This window comes from Mytilus trossulus, chromosome 4, assembly GCF_036588685.1.
Source record: "Mytilus trossulus isolate FHL-02 chromosome 4, PNRI_Mtr1.1.1.hap1, whole genome shotgun sequence".
NCBI lineage: Eukaryota > Metazoa > Mollusca > Bivalvia > Mytilida > Mytilidae > Mytilus > Mytilus trossulus.
The window spans coordinates 9,992,157-10,013,057 of record NC_086376.1 but is presented as its reverse complement, the minus strand read 5'-3'; the positions used below and the strand labels follow the sequence as shown (position 1 = coordinate 10,013,057).

General features: G+C 33.1%; 1 protein-coding gene across 2 annotated transcripts in view; it reads right to left on the bottom strand.

Annotated features, from left to right (window-relative positions):
• Positions 1-20,901, bottom strand: part of LOC134714631 (protein mono-ADP-ribosyltransferase PARP14-like) — a 50,815-nt gene that overhangs the window by 26,879 nt on the left and 3,035 nt on the right. For both annotated transcript variants that reach the window (XM_063576031.1, XM_063576032.1), the window contains exons 2-11: positions 19,975-20,887; positions 16,894-17,570; positions 16,023-16,063; positions 14,409-14,577; positions 11,934-12,155; positions 9,893-11,503; positions 9,361-9,455; positions 8,794-9,015; positions 8,261-8,464; positions 6,942-6,996 (exon numbers count right to left, since the gene is read on the bottom strand). In XM_063576031.1, coding sequence (XP_063432101.1) covers positions 6,942-6,996; positions 8,261-8,464; positions 8,794-9,015; positions 9,361-9,455; positions 9,893-11,503; positions 11,934-12,155; positions 14,409-14,577; positions 16,023-16,063; positions 16,894-17,570; positions 19,975-20,855 — 4,177 coding nt within the window. In that variant the 5' untranslated portion in view covers positions 20,856-20,887. The remainder of the gene's footprint in view (positions 1-6,941; positions 6,997-8,260; positions 8,465-8,793; positions 9,016-9,360; positions 9,456-9,892; positions 11,504-11,933; positions 12,156-14,408; positions 14,578-16,022; positions 16,064-16,893; positions 17,571-19,974; positions 20,888-20,901) is intronic.

Genomic DNA, 20,901 nt, shown 5'->3' with positions numbered 1-20,901 from the left:
GCTCAAATAACAATAGGTTCAATGTGCCTAAGGCATCAAATAGTGGGAGACAGCCACAAAGAGACAATCAAGGCTATAAGGGTCCTGCAAAAGAGTCAAATAAGGACAAGACCAACAAGACTGGTCAGAGTAGCTGGGGGTCTTTTCGGATCCCCAAAAAGAACAACAGTTGACTCAAAGGTAGGCTCATGTTTAATGATGTGAACAGAGATTCCGGTAAGGGGGCGTCTAAAATATTTTCTTCAAAATTGGAAAATGATAACAACAGATCAGTGGGTACTTTCTATAATAGAGGAAGGTTACAAACTGGAATTTCTTCAAAGACCTGCATGGACAGGCATCAAGAAAACAATACTATCTCACAAAAACGCAGATATATTTTTCAGGGGCATAGCTGCCGTTAGGCACTTTAGGCACGTGCCTACACATAATTTTTCACAAATATTTTTTTTTTATCCACAAAATAAAAAATGATAAACAACGTTATCTGTAGATGAACGCCAAAAGTTGTCAAAACTCTTTGATTATCGAATGTCATGTGCACACTAGTCTCTCGTTCTTAGTGAATGGAATGTTGGATAGAAATGAATGTTATTATGATTTTACCTTACTAGTATATAGAATCTATAAACTAGAACTTAATTAGTTGGTTCAGATCATTTCACTTCAATCAACAAAAACTTGAATGGACCTCAACTTAGACACATGAGTGTTTTACTTTAACTAGTTGTTAGTTTTCAACTAGCTTTCCATTTTGCCTTCACCCTATTTGCCAATGTTGTTTGTCCGTGCAGGATGTATAAATACGCAGTCACGTTAGGTCAAAATGGGGACATTAAATCCGATGCCTAGTTGTAGAGAGAATGCCGCTCTTTGGGGAGTTCGTAGTTGGTCTACTAAAAGGCAGAATTTCTGCTCCTATCCATTATCCCTCATTTTCAAATGCACATGCATTTTCAAATTTCCAGACCTTCGTTCTGGACGACACCTATTACAGGACCTAGCTCCCTGTTGTATGTATTTATTGTAAACAATAAATTGTCCAAATTCCTAAACATGTAAGGATTTGTAGTAGAGGATACTAGTAAAGAAATATGCATTTCTTGAATTTTGTTACGATGGTATGAACAGAACAGAACTGTGTGTATGTGTTTGTGTGGCTAGGGTGAAGGTTAATAAGAATAAAAAAAGATTAATAATTTTTGTCTAGCCAAACAGATCGTTTTATTATATAGAAATATTAGTTTTTACGTGGATTCCTTTTTTTTTTTAATGAAGGATCTTCACAATATTTACTATTAATTAAGTTATACGTACCGGTATATATCAATCAGAACGGAATAGATATGAAAATACCAAACAGGGTGTACTGCTTCATTAAATGGATACGCTGATCTACGCTGGGCAGTGCATATTGTGATTTTTTTCTCCATATTTCCGATTGTACTGCGTTACCTAATTCACTTGTCAGAATAAATAACCAGTAAATTTAATATTTTTATACATAAAATTAAACAGCTAAAATGCTTAAAACCGTTTTCCGTCAGGGGGGCTTTGCCCCCCTGAACCCCCTACCAGGGCTCTGCCCTGGACCTACTGGGGACTTAAGTGGCCCCCATACCCCCTGCCGATTGGTGCCTACAGTTGGCTGAATACCTAGCTACGCCCCTGTGTTTGGCAGAAATAAATTCTTTATTAGAAAAAGATGCTATAGAAAAAGTATTTTTTCGGAATCTCTCACAGGTTTTTACAGTACACTATTTCTGGTGCCAAAGAAAAACGGGAAAATGAGACCTGTGACAAATTTAAAACCATTAAATGCACATCTAAAGAAAGTCCATTTCAAGATGGACACAATGAGCAGTCATAAATCTAGTGAAACCAAAAGATTGGGCAATTTCAATAGATCTGAGCAATGCATATTTCCATGTACCAATTTTTCAGAAACATCGTCCGTACATGAGGTTTTGCATAGCAAATCAATATTATCAATGGAAAGCAATGTGCTTTGGCCCAACATGTGCTCCTCGAATTTTTACAAAACTGGTGTCAGTAGTAGCTGCATATCTGAGAACTCAAAATATCAGAATGTCAGTATATTTAGACGATTGGTTGATAGTCAATCAAAACCAACATCAATTAGTTTAGGATCGTCTGAAATGTCTCAATCTGTTGGTTTCACTAGGCTTTATGATAAACATAGACAAATCGAGCCTAGTTCCAAGTCAAGTGATAACTTACTTAGGGGGAGTTTTTCATTTAGACAAGGGCCTAGTTTATCCAACAATGGAAAGGATAGAAAAATTACAGATATTACTAGAAAAAATGCTTCCAGGTCAGAATTTGGCTCTAGATTTTTTGAAAATTTTGGGGATGATGGCATCATGCATCGAATTGATTCCCAATGCTCGTCTGTTTATGAGACCCATCCAACTTCATTTGTTAAGTTTTTGGAGACCAGTCAGCAAAAATATGTTGGCACATGTTCCATTGACACAACATCTGAAATCCTATCTTTTATGGCGGAAAAATTCAGCCAACACGCTGAAAGGCCGATATTTGCAATTGCCGAAAATCAATGTGACCATAACGACAGATGCTTCAATGAAAGGTTATGGGGGTCATATGGGAAAACAGATTTTTCAGGGAGTTTGGAACTCAGAACAGAAACTTTGGCACATAAATTGTTTGGAAATGAAAGCTGTAACTTTGACAGTTCAGCATTTTCTGAAAATTTTGAAGGGAAAATGTGTTCTGATAAGGAGCGACAACACAAGCGTAGTGCAATACATAAATCGTCAAGGGGGGACAAAATCACCAAATTTATGTTACTTGACTTGGGAGCTATGGCAGATAGCAATTCAAAACAACATAGTATTGAAAGCAGCCCATATTATGGGCAAGAAGAATGTTTTAGCAGATCATTTGAGTCGGGAAAAGGTTTGTCCGACAGAATGGTCTCTGAACAAGTCAATAGTGCAGCAGATTTTTCAGATATGGGGAACTCCTTTGATAGATTTGTTTCCGTCATGGGAAAATCGCCAGACAGAAATCTTTTGCACTTGGATTCCTCATCCCAATGCTTTGGCCTTGGATGCTCTGACAATTCCTTGGGAGAACATGTACGCGTATGTGTTTCCCCAAATTTGTCTGATTCCAAGGATATTGCAATATATGAGGCAGTTCCACTGTCAGATTATCTTGATTGCGCCGCAGTGGCCAAGGAGACACTGGTACACAGAGATTTTACAGTTACTGATAGCATGCCCAATAAGACTACCAGTAATGGACAATTTGTTGTCTCAGTCCAAAATGAAAATGTTTCATCCAAATCCAGAAATATTAAATCTGACAGCATGGCTTCTCTCGACAGACGTTTTAAAACAGAGGGATTTTCTGAATCAGCAAGAACATTGCGCTCAGCTTCATGGCGCGATGGTACAAAAAAGGACTATTCCTCAAAATTCGAAAAGTTTAATAGCTGGTGTGGTGAGAGACAAATTGATCCATATTCAGCAAATTTAAATCAGATTGCCGATTTTTTGGCTTATTTATTTCATTCTGGTTTGCAATATAGGACAATAGCAGGTTATCGATCTATGTTATCTGCAGTGTTACCTCCAGTGCAAAATTTTCCTGTCGGCCAACACCCTAACATAGTTAGAATTATCAAAGGTGTTTTTTATTCTAGACCTCCAAAGGTTAAAATTCTGCCTGAATGGAACTTAGAATTATTGTTACTGGCTCTTGAGAAGAAACCTTTTGAGCCTATGCAAGAAGATGATTTAAAGCATGTAACTTTAAAAACAGTGTTTTTAGTTGCCATAACTACATTCAGAAGATGTAGTGATTTGCAAAGTCTCCGTATTGATGACAAGTCAATGAGAGTTCAAAGTAAGGGTATTACTTTTGTAAGACATGGCTTAGCCAAGCAAGATAGACAAAAACATTTTGGAGAAAAATTATTTGTTCCCAGTTTTCCAGAGAAAACTTTAATAGATCCAAAAAGAGCTCTTTCAGTTTATTTGGATAACAGACCTGCCAACTATCCCGATTTTCGCGGTATCATCCCGATTTTTACCCCTCAACCCGAATCCCGATATCGGGATTGTAAAATTAGTCAAAATCCCGATTTTCAACAAATATACCCGAAAAAAATTATTGTTTACCGATTTTGAAGTTTTTCTGATCAATTTTAAAATATCAATTATTTTACCTGGGGACATATTATGACAAGTTAATGACCCTACGCTAATCAACAGTCACAACAGGTGTCATAATTAGTGGTTGTATGTAATCAGATTACCTTTTAAATGGGTCGTAACAGTCCTCAAAATTAATTTGTATAAAATTGGTCAAACAGCCTTTCAATTTTAATCAATTTATCATACAAGAACAATTTGCAACATTTGCCGTAGTTCCACAGCAAAATCAAAATTAATTGAAAGATGAGAACTGTACAGAACTCTCAAGAAAACATCGTTTATCTTGAAATTTGTTTAATTTTTAAAACCAGACATCGTGTGTCTGTTGATCTAAAATCGACGCCATTTTGTAAACACTTCTACTGTGTAACTGTATAAGCCTCCGCAGGTAAGAGCACATCTGAATACAAAGAAAGATAACTCAAATTTTATCCATTTTCTCATTGATACTGATATAAATATCATGAGTAAGACTAAATCAAAAATCAAAATCTGTCTTCATCCTTCTTACTTTAGGACATGTAGTTTTAGGTGTTTTGAGTCAAGGTTCATAGATGAGAAGGTATTTGGAGGGGGGAATGGGGGGGGGGGGGGGGGGGGGGTGTCACTACTTTGAATCCTTTACTTTTAATTCCATTTTCTCTATTCCTCATTCATGCAAGGCCTACAAGCTCATCATTAGTATACCAAAAGAAAAAAGAAGAGAACTTAGACTATTTTAGGAGTAAAAAACAATGCTCAAAGAAAAGTTCCTAAAATTGTAACCCGGCTTAAAAATCTTGTCGCGCGCTAAATCCCCCATGGAGATTTTCAAAAGTTGGCAGGTCTGGGATAAAACTAAGAATTTTCGGGGAAAGTTGAGTGAATCAGAAAGAATTAAGCTTTTTCTGGGAATAAAAGAAACCGCACAAACCGGTATCAACAGCAACTATTTCAAGTTGGATAGTACAGGCTATTAGAATAGCTTATAATGGTGACAATATGAAAGTTAATGCACATTCCACACGTGCTATAGCTCCAAGTTGGGATTTGTACAAGGGAGCTTCTTTGAAATCAATTCTAGATTCTGCCGACTGGGCAGTTGAATCAACATTCACAAAGTTTTATTTGCGAGATTTTGATGCCACTGTTTTAGAATAGGATATAAGCATACAAATTCATTTTTTTGTATGATATTTTATTTGTATTTGCAGTATAACATGTAGCTGTATATAGATGTAAATAGTGGGTTTTTTGTTATGGTGGTAGTATTTTATCCTGTTGGAAAGATATTTGTTTGTGGATTTTTCTTGAAGAGAAGGAATATCATCCACCACCGTTGAATGAATTCAACACTGCTTTGGAATCAGTGAGTATTCTAATTTAATAAATGTCAATTTTCACTGGTAGGTATAATGAATATTATTAAAAATGGAACAATTTGTTCCCAAGTTGAGATTTTTAATAATAGAGTTATACCTACCAGTGAAGGGGCCACCACCATCCCCCAGATGAATTTCGAGATACATGTAAGTGTAGATTGAAGGAACATGACAAAAATCAAAACTGATGAGAATACCTGTATATTTACCTGTAGTGGGGTGTATTACACAGGTAAGGTGATCGGACATCCTAGGGATGTTTTCATTTCTAGATCACCTAGATGTTTGCGATGAGAACTAGTTAACACAAATTATATTCTAATTTAATAATATCAATTTTCACTGTTAAGGAATAACTCTATTATTAAAAATCTCAACTTGGGAACAAATTGTTCCAGTTGTCTCCCAGTTTAAATTTCAAGAGTTGTGTCCCCTATTTTATAATTTGAAAAGAGTTGTCTCCCATAATTTACATATGGAAGTTCTCTGCAGCAATAAATGGGCTTGGTATTTCTCTCTAGTTATCAGTTGTGTATGATGGTCCCAGACCACCATTGTCGTCCCTTGATTTTCGTTGTTCACAAATATAGTCCCTAGTGTTGACAGTGGGTTACTTGCCATTAGTTTTTATACCCCTTCCAAATTTATTTCTCCATGTTCAATGCCTCAAATTGCAAGTAGGGGGATGAAATTACACTAAAAAAATTTGGGTCCATAATTTTAAAGGAAAGTAGTGATTTGGTCCAGCTGAAAAAGGTTAAAAATGAGCACTTCGGAAGCTGTCAAAAAATTTCAAGACACCCTAAACATAAAATTGTCTATATTTTGAGTTAGAGGCGATGAAGTTTTCTATAAATTTGATATAATTTGTCCCAAAAGTAGTACAACACACTGTAAAAGTTTCTTCGAGAAAGCGCAGGTGGGATTTTTTTTATTTTCATTTATGTTCTAAAAGAGATGCACTACGAATTAATTGTGTTCTCGGACCTGATGATTTTTCATTTCAGATCTAACTTTGCTTGTTCCTTTAATAAATTATGACATTTTTACAGTTTATATAAAAACACATAAGAGAATAAATGTAATCCTGTCACTGTAGAATATCAGAATCTGTATTATTCCATGGAAAATTTTGAATTTCAAACATCAAAGTCAGACCAGACCAGAGTACTGGTGAAAACAGGTCATATATCAAGCTCCAGGATTATTTGATGACCTGGAAAATGATAGTAAAATCTAAGCTCAGTGATTCCTTTATAACATTCTGTTCTCTTTTACAGGTGGTATGATTAGATCATATATTGAGGAGAATCTGGGGGGCACTATCTGAGTTAACACTTACAACCTTTATAAGAATTAACTGGCTGTAACTTACCACGTTGTGGTTGAAAGCCTGGATTCACCTGTCTTAGTTCCTCTTGTTCAAAAGCCTAAAAAACATGACAAATAAATGAGGAAATGACTGAGATAGCATTACATCTTTTAAGCACTGTACAAAAGTTATAAGGCATTCTGTTGCCTCACAAAGTCACAATCATACAGAAACAAAAAATGAAAGGCTTTCTTGCTGACTGTAATTTTTTTCATTTTGTTTGAATTATTATCACTTATTTAAAGTATCTATAATACTAAAACAAAGAGGTCCAATTTATTAGCCAGTATGAGTTGAATGAAGGAATTCAAATTTATATATTAATCGTGTATGGCATCAATATGAGTTTAGAATGTAATGGTAATCATAGAATATACTTAGAATGTAATGGTAATCATAGAATATACTTAGAATGTAATGGTAATCATAGAATATACTTAGAATGTAATGGTAATCATAGAATATACTAAGAATGTAATGGTAATCATAGAATATACTTAGAATGTAATGGTAATCATAGAATATACTTAGAATGTAATGGTAATCATAGAATATACTTAGAATGTAATGGTAATCATAGAATATACTAAGAATGTAATGGTAATCATAGAATATACTTAGAATGTAATGGTAATCATAGAATATACTTAGAATGTAATGGTAATCATAGAATATACTTAGAATGTAATGGTAATCATAGAATATACTAAGAATGTTATGGTAATCATAGAATATACTTAGAATGTTATGGTAATCATAGAATATACTTAGAATGTAATGGTAATCATAGAATATACTTAGAATGTAATGGTAATCATAGAATATACTTAGAATGTAATGGTAATCATAGAATATACTTAGAATGTAATGGTAATCATAGAATATACTAAGAATGTTATGGTAATCATAGAATATATACTTAGAATGTAATGGTAATCATAGAATATACTTAGAATGTAATGGTAATCATAGAATATACTTAGAATGTAATGGTAATCATAGAATATACTTAGAATGTAATGGTAATCATAGAATATACTTAGAATGTAATGGTAATCATAGAATATACTAAGAATGTAATGGTAATCATAGAATATACTAAGAATGTAATGGTAATCATAGAATATACTTAGAATGTAATGGTAATCATAGAATATACTTAGAATGTAATGGTAATCATAGAATATACTTAGAATGTAATGGTAATCATAGAATATACTTAGAATGTAATGGTAATCATTACAACTTCAAGTTCACAGTAAATGAGTAGGGAGTAAAATCAGTTTAATAGTTTTGAATATAAATTTTAGCAAATAATTTACCCTGATAGTATCATCATCATAACACAGGAATTTTACTTCCTTTAGTGATGTATTGCTCTGATCAAATTGACTGACACATTTATACATGGTCTCTGCTATAAGATCTCTTGGATACCTAAGGTTACCTGTTCCCAATGCTGGGAACACAATTGATTTGTATTTAGATGCTTGGATTAAGCATGTCTTTACACATTTCTCAATAATCTGAAAGAAAAAACATAATTTAAAAGTATGCAGAATACCCCGGTACATAGCATTTCAATTTGACAAAGAAAGTGTTTATACACTTATCTTTTTATGGTTCAGGAAATGAAAAGAATTTTCACTTCTCCTTGAAAATGGAATATAGAATTAAATTATTAGGAATAATTGTAATGTATTTTTCTGTCTATTGAAATAACATAACTGTTAAATAACCCGCTACACACATTATTCAGTGTGCACCTCATTTATATGTTATATTAAATAGACCGAAGAAATATCACAGTCATTCCTTAAATAAACTAATTACATTAAACACATGATTAATATACCTTCTCTCCACCATATGACCATCCAGGAAGGGCAGCTAGATATACTTCTTTACAGTTCATTTTGTATCCACTCACTGCAGCTATTTCACCATGTTCGATCCCATCACTGTATTTCAGTTTAATTTCAGCCAGAATTTCTGGCCCAGCTGCATTCACCATACTCTTTCCAGCGGGACCAGATAAATCTAACTGACCATTTGTTGAGCAAATGATAACATCAGCCTACATGGTAAGTATAAATGAGAAATGTAAGCAATGTACAGCAAAAGTATGACACTAAAACAGAACTTTGGATTTCCGGTTTCATTCAGAATTTGAAATAACTTTTATGCTGAATATTTTCATTGCACTGTTTTCATGGTTTTCAAATCATGTTTTTTTTCCAAATCAAATGCATTTTGATATAGCTGTTGATATCTATGTCATATGGTTTCTTGTGGAGATTTGTCTCTTGGCTATCATACCACATCTTCGTATTCTGATAATAGTGATTCTATGTGTTATTGATGGTTCTTTATACAGATACCCACCTTGAGCACAAAATCTGTATGTATATAGAATACATACCTTTTGTTTTCCAAGGTCCTCTTTTTTCACAAGAATAACTTTTGTTCCATTCTTACATACAACAGGACCGGCATTTGGTGGTTTATAACCTTTCCCTTAAAAAAATAAAGATTATGAATTGACAAATTTCAAGACATTGTGAGAGACAGAATATTTTACAAATTTTTTTTTTTTTTTCTGATGGTGACCAAAGCATGCTAAGTAGCAAAATGTCCTGTTTATTTTAAACCATCTCTCATTTGAATTGTTTAACATTTGTCATTTCAGGGGCTTTTATAGCTTACTATTTTGAGTTGGAATTGCTCCTTGTTAAAGGCTGTATAAGGATCAATATATTGTTTACTTCAACATCATTTAGTCTCTGGTGGAGAGTTGTCTCATTGGCAATCATACCACATCTTTTTAAAATGAACAATTAGTCATTTTTATTATTAAATTCAGCTATTAACATGACATATATTTAAATTTGCTGTTTTTTGTTATTCTATTGTAAATTAAAATTCTTAATTACTCATTTATATATAAAGATTACCTCTTTTGTTGTAATGTTTAGAAGCCTGATCCCATGCATACTCCTCATCTGTTTTTTTATTTCCAGTATTTCTTCGGAAGCCCTGTTTATTCACAGAATTTGGATCTACGGTTATAACAGTTTTTGTGTCTTCTTCAACTGGACTTACTAAGGCATCACTCTTTGTTTGATCACTGACAAGGGAGTCTACCCCAGGTTCTGATATCACACAAATGTCTTTCTTAATTTGCCCCAAATGGTTCTGTATCTCACCATCAACGATATCTATTACTTTAGGAGTTCCACTTATTTTGACAGATTGTGTACCAAAATGAATTTCAAGTTTTTGATCACTGTATTTAACCTCCAATTCTTTTACCCAATCTTTACAATGGTTTTTAAAGAATTTAAATTTCTCATCTTCTCTGATGGTGATTTCATCCTCTTTCATTGAGTTATCTGTGATAAAGATATCTAACTCCTTCATAATTCCATCAAACACATCACTGGTAGCTGTGACAATAACTCGATCATTGTAGGAATCATCTACGTTAGCAGTATCTCTATGAATATTATTGATACTTGTTTTTTTCTCTGCCCATTCATCTAACATCAGCACATCTTGACTTGCCTTGTCTAATTTAATCTCATCTTCTAAGATAGTATCTGTAAAGACCTTTTCAATGTGTGGACGGTTATCCTGAGACGTACAAACAGTCACATGGTCATCAGAAATATCCCAAACTATAGAAATGTTGTCCTCGCTAAAATTTTCATAGACCATGTCAGAAACAGGTTTCCTTTTCAGGAGCTGACAAATGTGATTTGAAAGACTATCTATTCTCCAGGAATGGTAATTGTTTTTTATTTCAAATATCATTACTTTTGCTTTTGAAATATCTTCTTCCACACCAGTAAATGTTATGGCTCCAGTCTCTGTATTAGGTTCACAACTGAAATCTTGAGCGATATTATTTACTTCTTCAAACTTGTCTTCTTTGGTCATTAAGGCTATTTCTATTGGTTTAAGTTTCATTAAACCTGTTCTAATCTTCTTCTTTCTATTCAACTCTACCTCTATTTCTAATTTCTTAGCAGAAATCTGTTCAACATAATTCTCCACAATTTTAGACCTGCCAACAAATACAAACTTCATACTGCCTGTCTCATCAGGGGAGATAACTTTTAACTCTTCAGATTTGTGTTGATCTTTGGTCTTGTTGATGTGCTCCAGAAGTGAATCTTTCGTGTCACTGGTGATCTGAAGTTCTCTCTTTCTAACGCTGTTGTTGACAAATTCCTCCCAGGCTTTTTGTACATTGTTTTTCCAATCTTTTACTTTCTGTCTTGCCATTTTATCTTTAGGGTCTATTGTACATTCAATATGTAGCTCATCTTTGAAGGTCAGACAGGCATGGTGTTGCTCCAACTGCTCGTTACATACAGATGTGATGTCAATGATAAACGATCTTATATGACTGTCTGAGACTGAAGGTTTGAATGGACCAGGAATGGCAACTCTATGTAGACTTTGTTCCCAGTATGTTCCATGATCACAGAAGTGCATAACAGATATAACTACTTTAGAACCATTAATCTTTATGTTGGTGTCTTTTAGAATTTCTGTCACTCCTAGAAAAAATATAATCAAAAGGTCTTTGTATGAAACTTTAAGCAAATAATAACATATCAACACAAACCATATATGATACAGATTTTCATGACTGGTTCCAAGACTGACCGTCATTATAGGTTGGGGTAAAAAATTGACACAATAGTTACACTTGCTACAGTTCTGAATTTGACACATTATAGGTTTCTGACACAGAATAACAGTAGTCGAAGAACTTGAATTGGATATATGATTTGAATTTTTTATATTTTTTTTCTTTTGTGCAATACACTATTGTGAACTGACCCCCCATCTCCCCCCCCCCCCCCAAAAAAATAATTGTTTAACCTGCCCCCTCCCCACCCCCTTTTCCAAAACTAATTCTTTCTGTCAAGATATGGTCATAATCTCAATTAAAGTTTTGGGTAACATCCTTAGCCCATGTTATACCTGATGTATTTTTGACCTTTGCTGTAATTGATCCATCCTCTGTAGTGTGTACTCTAACAACTTCTTGTTTCTTTTTCTTTGTGAGATAATCTTTAAAGTCACTAACTGTCAGTTTATCCACTGAACTAGCAATAATTTTCCTTGGAGGATCTATTTCATCAAATTCTAAAGAGGAATTACCAAGGCACCTTCTGCCACAATCGACTTTAAGTTTTTCAATATCTAAATATAAAAAAAAATTGTTTAATACATATACATATTTGCGAATATAAATACATTTATAATAACTGATATAACTTGAGGCCTTCATTTCTTTTTAGGAGAAAAAGTTTGTTATGGTCAGGACTTAATTTAGGTTTTAATCAGGTTAACATTTGTTTAAGGTAAGGGTAAGAATTTAGCAATAGCACTAGTGTACGGCTAAGATATGGAAAGGGGTCAGTTTAATGGTTAGTGTTAATTTAATGAACCCCTCCATATATGATCATCCCATTTGTGCTGTTTCAGGTCAAAAATTAATGTCGCATTTCAAAAGTCTGTAAGTGTTTATGTCATATAACAAATTACCAACAATGTCAACCATTGGTGTATTGTTTGGGTCCCTTAAAGTAAATAAAAGCCCTCTTAATTTCTTATTTGGTTTTGTTAGCATGAGTTTATTCACAATCAAACTTACATTAATACTCATAATACTTATAATACCAGTTTCATACACAATATTCGTACATTACATGAAAAGATAAAACTTTTATCAGTGAGCTCCAGAAACACAAAGAAAAGCTCATCAAGCTTTTTTTTTGTTTCATAGTGACTACAAATAAATAGGTTAATCTGGTAACAGGAGCAGAGTAGAGTGCCAGGGACGAACAACAAATTTTCTTACAAAAATATACAGATCTAACATTGTTGGTCTGATATTTAGACTAATTATATTTATATGTGTTTTCAGCCTTGTATCACTTTCACTGGTGATCCAATGGATAAATCTGTTGTAAAGTTGTCACAGGTTCAGACTTATTTATAATATAATTATTTCTGTGACTGTATCCTATCCTACATTAATTTGTAAGATCCTCTATACTAGATAACAAGGAAAGGTAGCACCTGGCCACTGAAAGCTTTATATTTGTAGAACATAGGTGGTAGAGTGTTTTAGAGCATCATGCATAGTGTTATGCAATTTGATGCTACAATATCTCAGTAGTATGAGTTTGAAACACAAACAGGGAAGAACAATAAATTTTCTTCCACAAATATACAGATCTAACATTGTTGGGCTGATATTTAGATGAATTATATATATGTCCTATATATATATAGGTTCTGTTTATCTGTAAACCTGTATATGTATAGATAAAAAAAGGTTGATTGTGGGATCAAATAAGGAGCTTGTGACCAGTGTTAATAAACAGATTAGTGTTTTATAGAAAAATTTTAAAGTGAATTTTTTAACTTGAAACAAACTCTATGAGTTTGTATGATCTCTCTGTTTTCAAACCCTTTGTACTTTTCAAAATACTAAAGATTTCTACCCCAGGAATAGATTACCTTTATAGTTTTTCATAAATTAACCATGCTAAGACTTGAACATGAAATATCAAACCCAAGAATTAATTTTGTAAAAAGCTAATGAAATATTGGTCAGTCATAGTTGTATGAAGGTCCATTCATGACATTCTTAATTCTAATGCATTTGTTTGAAACATTCATTTTGATTGGATAGGGTCACTAATGTTCATGGCATTAATTTACAATTGATGCTATGAAAATGTAAGGCAAGCACAGTTTTGTATGACAAATCTTAAATGTATGATATGACGTTGGTTTCTTTCTGTTTTTATGACATTAGAATGGAGATAACAATATTGTATTTTAAACTCCAATGGCATCAATTGGTGATTTGATGGTCACAAATACCCATTAAATGGCTCAGCTAATGCTTTGCCAGTAAACTTAATTTGCGACCATCAAATTACCAATTGATGGCTTTGGAGCATATACATTTATCTCTTAATCGTATCCTGAATACTGACTGTGTTATTTATGATTAGTTTATTTACAACTACCAGGTTGATGCCACTGCTGATGAGTATATTACAACTGCCAGGCTAATGCCACTACTCAGGTGAAGGTTTCCAGGGCTTTCATGAATTATCCCTGATATGGTCATAATCATATATTACCAGTAACTGTTTTCAAAACTTTATATTTTTCAAAATACTAAGGATTTCTACCCCAGGAATAGATTACCTCTACTGTATTTGGCAAAACCTTTCTGAACTTTGGTTACTCAATGCTCTTCAAATTTATAATTTATTTTACCTTTTCAACTTTTGTAATTAAAGCAACACTGATGAGACTTTTGTAAAAGAAATAGGGGTATACAATGTTTAAAGCCTGGTATCTATGATCAGTGTATATTTTTAATATAGATATGTTCAATCTTATATTCATTGAGCTGAAAAAGTTTTTTACCTATTTTGTCCTCAAACACTACAACTGCATGCTCTGGTTCATCTACTGTCCTCAATGATTCATTACGAATAACATCCCCTTTAGACTTTGCCTCCATGTAGTTGAAGAAGGTTTCATTAGTTTGTTGTTTGTCAATACCAGAAACACAAAGGTACATTTTCACTGGTGTCTGTTATGAATATACAAATAAAAAAATAAATCCTTATATATCAAACAGTCTTCTCAAAATGTTAAGCTGATTACATTTATAAAACAAAATAAATTTGAAACACAACTTACATAACCAATCAAAAAGAGGAATTTATAGACAAAACAATGTCAGAGTCATCAAAATTTTTTTTTGAAATATTTACTAAGGTATTTCTTATTATGTATGTTGAAGTCTTTTATTTTCTATCATGTAAGATGATCTTTAAAAATCAACAACATAATTCATTTGCATTGATTTTTTTATAAACCTGAATGATACCAGTAACAATACAAGAATGTGACCCAAGTACACGGATGCCCCATCCACACTATCATTTTCTATGTTCAGTGGACCGTGAAAATGGAATAAAATCTCTAATTTGGCATTAAAATTAGCTCATCATTGCTCATAGGGATCATGTTTACAAGTTTCAAGTTGATCAGACTTCAACTTCATCAAAAACTACCTCAACCAAAAACTTTAACCTGAAAGGGACAGAAGGATGAAGGGACAAATGAAAGAATGGACAAACTAACAAACAGACGAAAAAATGGACATAAAGATGAACTAACAAACGACGGACGCACAGAACAGAAAACATAATGCCCATAAATGGGGCATAAAAAAGAAATGAATTAAAAATATTTGATTTTACCTATGTTTAAGATTCAAAATGTAAACAGTATAACATATTGAAACAACAATAAAAGTGACACTACCCAAAATTGGAACTTAATCTGTGTTTTGTTTGTTTACGTATTGTGTATTAATTTCATAACAATTGGTTGAAGAACAAAAACAAAACATTTAGCTTTTTTTTCATTTGTAATGGGGAATAACTCTAGAAAGATAAAAGAGAAACAACAATATAAGTGACACTACCCAAATTCAAACTTGATCTGTGTTTTGTGTTAATAAGTATTGTGTATTAATTTCATAACATTTGGTTGAGGCAAACAAAAGTTAAAGAACAAAAACAAATAAAAAATAGCTGTTTTTCATTTGTAATGGGGAATAACTCTAGAAAGGTAAAAGAGAAACAACAATAAAAGTGACACTACCCAAATTCAAACTTGATCTGTGTTTTGTGGTAATAAGCATTTCCTATAAGTTTCATAACATTTGGTCTAAAATAACTGAAATTAGAAAATGCAAACAAAAAATCAACAATTTTCTATTTGTAAAGAGGCATTACTGTAGAATGGTAAAAGTTACACTACCCAAATTGAAACTTGATTCTGTATTTTGTGGTAATAAGCATTTCTTATCAATTTCATAACATTTGGTTTAAGATAACTTAATTAAGAAAATATGGCAGGGGCATAAAAAGCTGATGTACAGTTCCAACTAGGGACAAAATTGTTCTTGATACTGTTTTAAATAATTTCTATGTTAATTTTTTTTATCAAAGAAACTTTTCTTACCTTTTTAGATGAACCTGGCCTTTTTGGTTCAACTTTAGGTCCTTAATAAATAAAAATAATAATAATAATTGGTTAAATTGGTAATCTCATAAGGTAAAGTAAAAGTATTGATTTTTTGATTTTTTTCTAAGCAAACTTGAGAGTATATTTTTAAGGGCTATCAATCAATCTAGCTTGATACTAGAAAGGAGATAACTCTTTTATCAGATATGAAAACAATATATTTTTTTAAAATACTTTATGTATATATTTCTCTTTAAACATGTTTATGTAATAACCTATTTAAAAGTAAGGTGAAATTTCTTTTAAAGATGGTTTTTGGCAGATTGTATTTGAACCAAAACCCTAACCATTAAACATGTTAAAATAATTTACTCTCATTAATATTTTTGAATAAGAAATTTTGCAGGACAAAATCTTCTTTGATAAAGCTTTGGTTCATATTTACTGGTATCATACATTAATGACAAGATGATACATTGAGGCTATTTGGGGGAAACTTGAAGCTCTAAAAAGCAACTATAGTTACTTGCATCTACATCATTTGAGAGGTCTCAGATCCCGGATCCCACTTACTGTTTTGTCAGATTCCTGTATCCCGCTTACACTATGTATGTAAGCAATTCTCATGTTTGTAATTTCCCATGTCCAGCAAGACTTCATTTTCCGTTTTCATGGCACACTAATTTGACTTTAACGTGTCACCCTTACAAAAAATCATAACCACATATTCTTTTTATAATTCAAGAAATAAATACAAATACTGATTTCTTGCAAACTAGATATAAGATTTTTTACACTGAAATATTTATGAAAACATAATATTTCTAAAAGATGTACGGTAATAATTTGATGTACAAACTACTTGTACCTTCATTTCCCTTTGAATCCTTTCCTTTGTCTGGTTTTTGTTTACCTCCTCCTGATTTAGTATTTGATTCACTAGGTGAAGTATCAGTTGAAGGTCTTGTTCCTGGTTTGGGAGTTTCATCCTTTCCTGTTGGAGTTTGTCTTGAAGGTATTTTACTTTTTGATGGTGTACGCTCATTTCCCCTAGGTGATGTATGAGAGGGTTGTTGTTTCTTGTTAGGTCCTGAAGGCTGATTAGGGGTACTTCTGTGTTGACCATGTCCTTTAAAATGACCAGGAGGGGGTCCATGTGGATAATTTGGATCAAAATAAGGGGTACCTCCTGGTCCACCATGACCCTCTTGTGGAAGGAATTGCATTTGATTTGGAGGGTAACCTTGCTGTTGGAATCCTGTCTGGTGAGGTGATGTTCCATATGGAGGAGCTTGTTGAGGAGGATGTCCATATCCCATTCGTGGTGTATCTGGATATTGATTAGGTTGGCCATACCTCACTTGTCCTGATGAAGGTGGTGTTCCTTGATGAGGATAGCCATACCTTATCTGTCCTGATGGAGGTGGTGTTTCTTGATTTTGAGGATGATGTGGGTATTTCAGCGGTGCTGATGTTTGTGGTGTACCTGGAATTTGATGAGGGTGGCCATATCTCAACTGTTCATGTGGTGGTGGTGTTCCAGGCCTGTAAATAACAAGACAAAATAAAGATGCAAATTTAATCTTAAGTTCTTTTGTATGTTCAAACTTTATAGCATATATAAAAGTCAGAAGTTAAAAACTAAACAACACTAATGTATATTTAGTTATCAATGAAAAATATGAGAACACTTTATAAAATGTTTCATATACCATGGAAAGTGGTTGGTATGAAAAACCAGATTTGACATATAAAACAGTAGACAATTGAATAATTGACATAAGCATTACTATAAACTCATCAGTCTATATAATTTTTTGTTACTTTCACAGCATATCTTATATTTTAAGGTATGTCTAAATTCTAACCCATATAACACACCTATAACTAGTAGACATAAAAATACCTGTAATATGTAGGTTACAATTGCTCTAAAATTCTTGAAAATGTAGGAAAGAATAATCTCTTAATTTTAGTTTTACTACCAAATTCATGCAACTTTTTTTATTATTTTCCTGCCATTACTTGTCTTTAGAGACCTTTTTTTCATTCTACAATTCTACAAACAACTGTTTCAAAGATTACCAGTTGTTGAAACCAATAGTTTGCATGTTTTACTCAGTCACATCTAAGATATTAAAGTAACCTGATGTTTCTCCTGTGCAATATTGTTATCAGTATATTTACTAATCCAGGATATCTTATTCATTTTTACAGGTATTTAAGTTCCATTATATTTTTTATGTCTAAAATAATTTTCCTTTTACTGTGCTTATCCAGTGACCTTTGGGGTATCACATTAGCAAAGACCAAAACAGTTTACCAAATTGCAGATAGATTTTTACTTCAACTAACTGATTAACTGGTAAAACATTTTAGCAGATTGCTCAAGTGAAATGTTATTACAAGTGAGTGCTGTAAAATAAAAAGTAATACTTACCATCCACAACCAGTTAGTTGATACCTTTGTCAATCATTTCCAACAAAAAATAATATCTTACTATAGTATGAGTTACTGAATAAAAAGGTCTAATTTTGACATGGAAACTTCTTTCATAAATAAATACTATAAATGAATAGTTCAAAACATTGTTTTGTAGGTGTATATTTTATAGCTTTGTCTTCTAAGAGAAAGCTATTGTGCAATTGTGATTCGAATAATATTTTCTATACAAATTACTGATCTGCTGGCAATAAAGGGAAATAATTTACATTACTGATAATCAGCAAAATTTTCTTCTGTCTGACAAATATCAAATTTCCCAAATTTAATTTGTTTGTAACATTATTACTGCAATTTCAACTTCATACTAATTTTGTATTTCATTTTTTTTTATTCTAGTCGTATTGATGAATCTTTTATAGGCAAGATCATAAGCCTGGTATGTATCATTGATTAAATTTTTAGTGTACATTTGAACTCTATATAAATTATTTCCCTTTAATGCCAGCAGATCAGTAATTTGTATAGAAAATGTTATTCGATCACAATTGCACAATAACTTCATCTTAGAAGACAAAGCTATAAAATATACACCTACAAAACAAGTATTACTTTTTATTTTACAGCACTCACTTCTAATAACATTTCACTTCAGCAATCTGCTAATAGTTATCAAAGGTACCAGGATTATAATTTAGTACGCCAGACGTGCATTTCGTCTACATAAAGACTCATCAGTGACGCTCAAATCAAAATATTTATAAAGCCAAACAAGTATAAAGTTGAAGAGCATTGAGGATCCAATATTCCAAAAAGTTGTGCCAAATACTGCTAAGGTAATCTATACCTGGGATAAGAAAATCCTTAGTTTTTCGAAAATTCAAAGTTTTGTAAACGGAAAATTTAAAAAATGACCACATTATTGATATTCATGTCAACACAGAAGTGTTGACTACTGGGCTGGTGATACCCTCGGGGACGAAACGTCCACCAGCAGTGGCATTGACCCAGTGGTGTAAATAGTTATCAAAGGTACCAGGATTATAATTTAGTACGCCAGACGCGCTTCTCGTCTACATAAGACTCATCAGTGACGCTCAAATCAAAATATTTATAAAGCCAAACAAGTATAAAGTTGAAGAGCATTGAGGATCCAAAATTCCAAAAAGTTGTGCCAAATACTGCTAAGGTAATCTATACCTGGGATAAGAAAATCCTTAGTTTTTTCGAAAATTCAAAGTTTTGTAAACGGAAAATTAAAAAAATGACCACATTATTGATATTCATGTCAGCTAAAATATTTCACCAGTTGATTAGTTAGTTGGAGTAGAAATCTAACTGCAATTTGGTAGACGGTTTTGGTCTTTGCTAATGTGATACCCCAAAGGTCACTGGATAAGCACTGTAACATGTTGAAATACATTTAATTGAATAACAAGAACTTATTTTAGTGGAAAGATATCCAGAAAATACTGCAAAAAATGTCTTCTTTAGAAAAATAATTACCATCCATGAGCTGATCTAGGTCCAGGGTACTGTGCATCAGGATGGTGTTGATGTGGCCATGGAGATGACCTTTTTGGTTCAGGATGACCTTGGTGTTGCCGTGGTGATGACCTATCTGGTCCAGTATGTCCCTGATGTTGCCTTGGTGATGATCCATCCTGTTCAAGGTTAGACATACCAGTACTAACTGGTTCTGAATCTGTTGGCAAGTTTGATGGTTCATTAGTGCTTAGATCTGTGCAATCACTATGGCTTTGACTTTGAATCTCAGCTTCTTGCATTGGTTCTTCTATGTCAGATTTGGTTTCAACCTGACCAGTGTCAACATTTGTTTCTGTAACGATACCTAGCCGCTTTGTAGATGGATCTTCTATGTCAGGAGAACATTCTGCTGGTCTTTTGAGTGCTTCAAATGGATTAGGACCTGGTGAATGTTCCATTGATTGGGATCTGTCTGATTCCTGTTGCTGGTCTAACATTCTGGCCCTGTCTTTTACAGACATCTTTTTATCATTACTGTTTCCCTCTTCAAATGGCTGGTTCTGATCCACTTCATCCAGGTTACCTTTCTCTTCCATTTCCATTGGTTTTTCAAAAGAATCTCTTTTCTGTTTGAAAGTTTTGGGGGGCACAGGGGGTGGAATAGAGTTTACTCTACTTAACGAGCTTACGAATTCTTTGTTTACTTTTGAATTATTTAACTGCTTAGAGTTAGTAGAATGATCTGGAAACTTAGAAAACCTGTTCAGCATTGATTGAGACATAGAAGGTACACTCCATTGATCAGGAGTGCCATCATTTTCATCACTTCCAGAGCTGTCACTTCGATCTGTCTTAATCTCCCCTTCATCAGATTCACTACTCATTATTTCAGTGAGCATGAACTGGTAAATCTCTTTGCCTGCTCACTGATCTGAAATGTAGTAA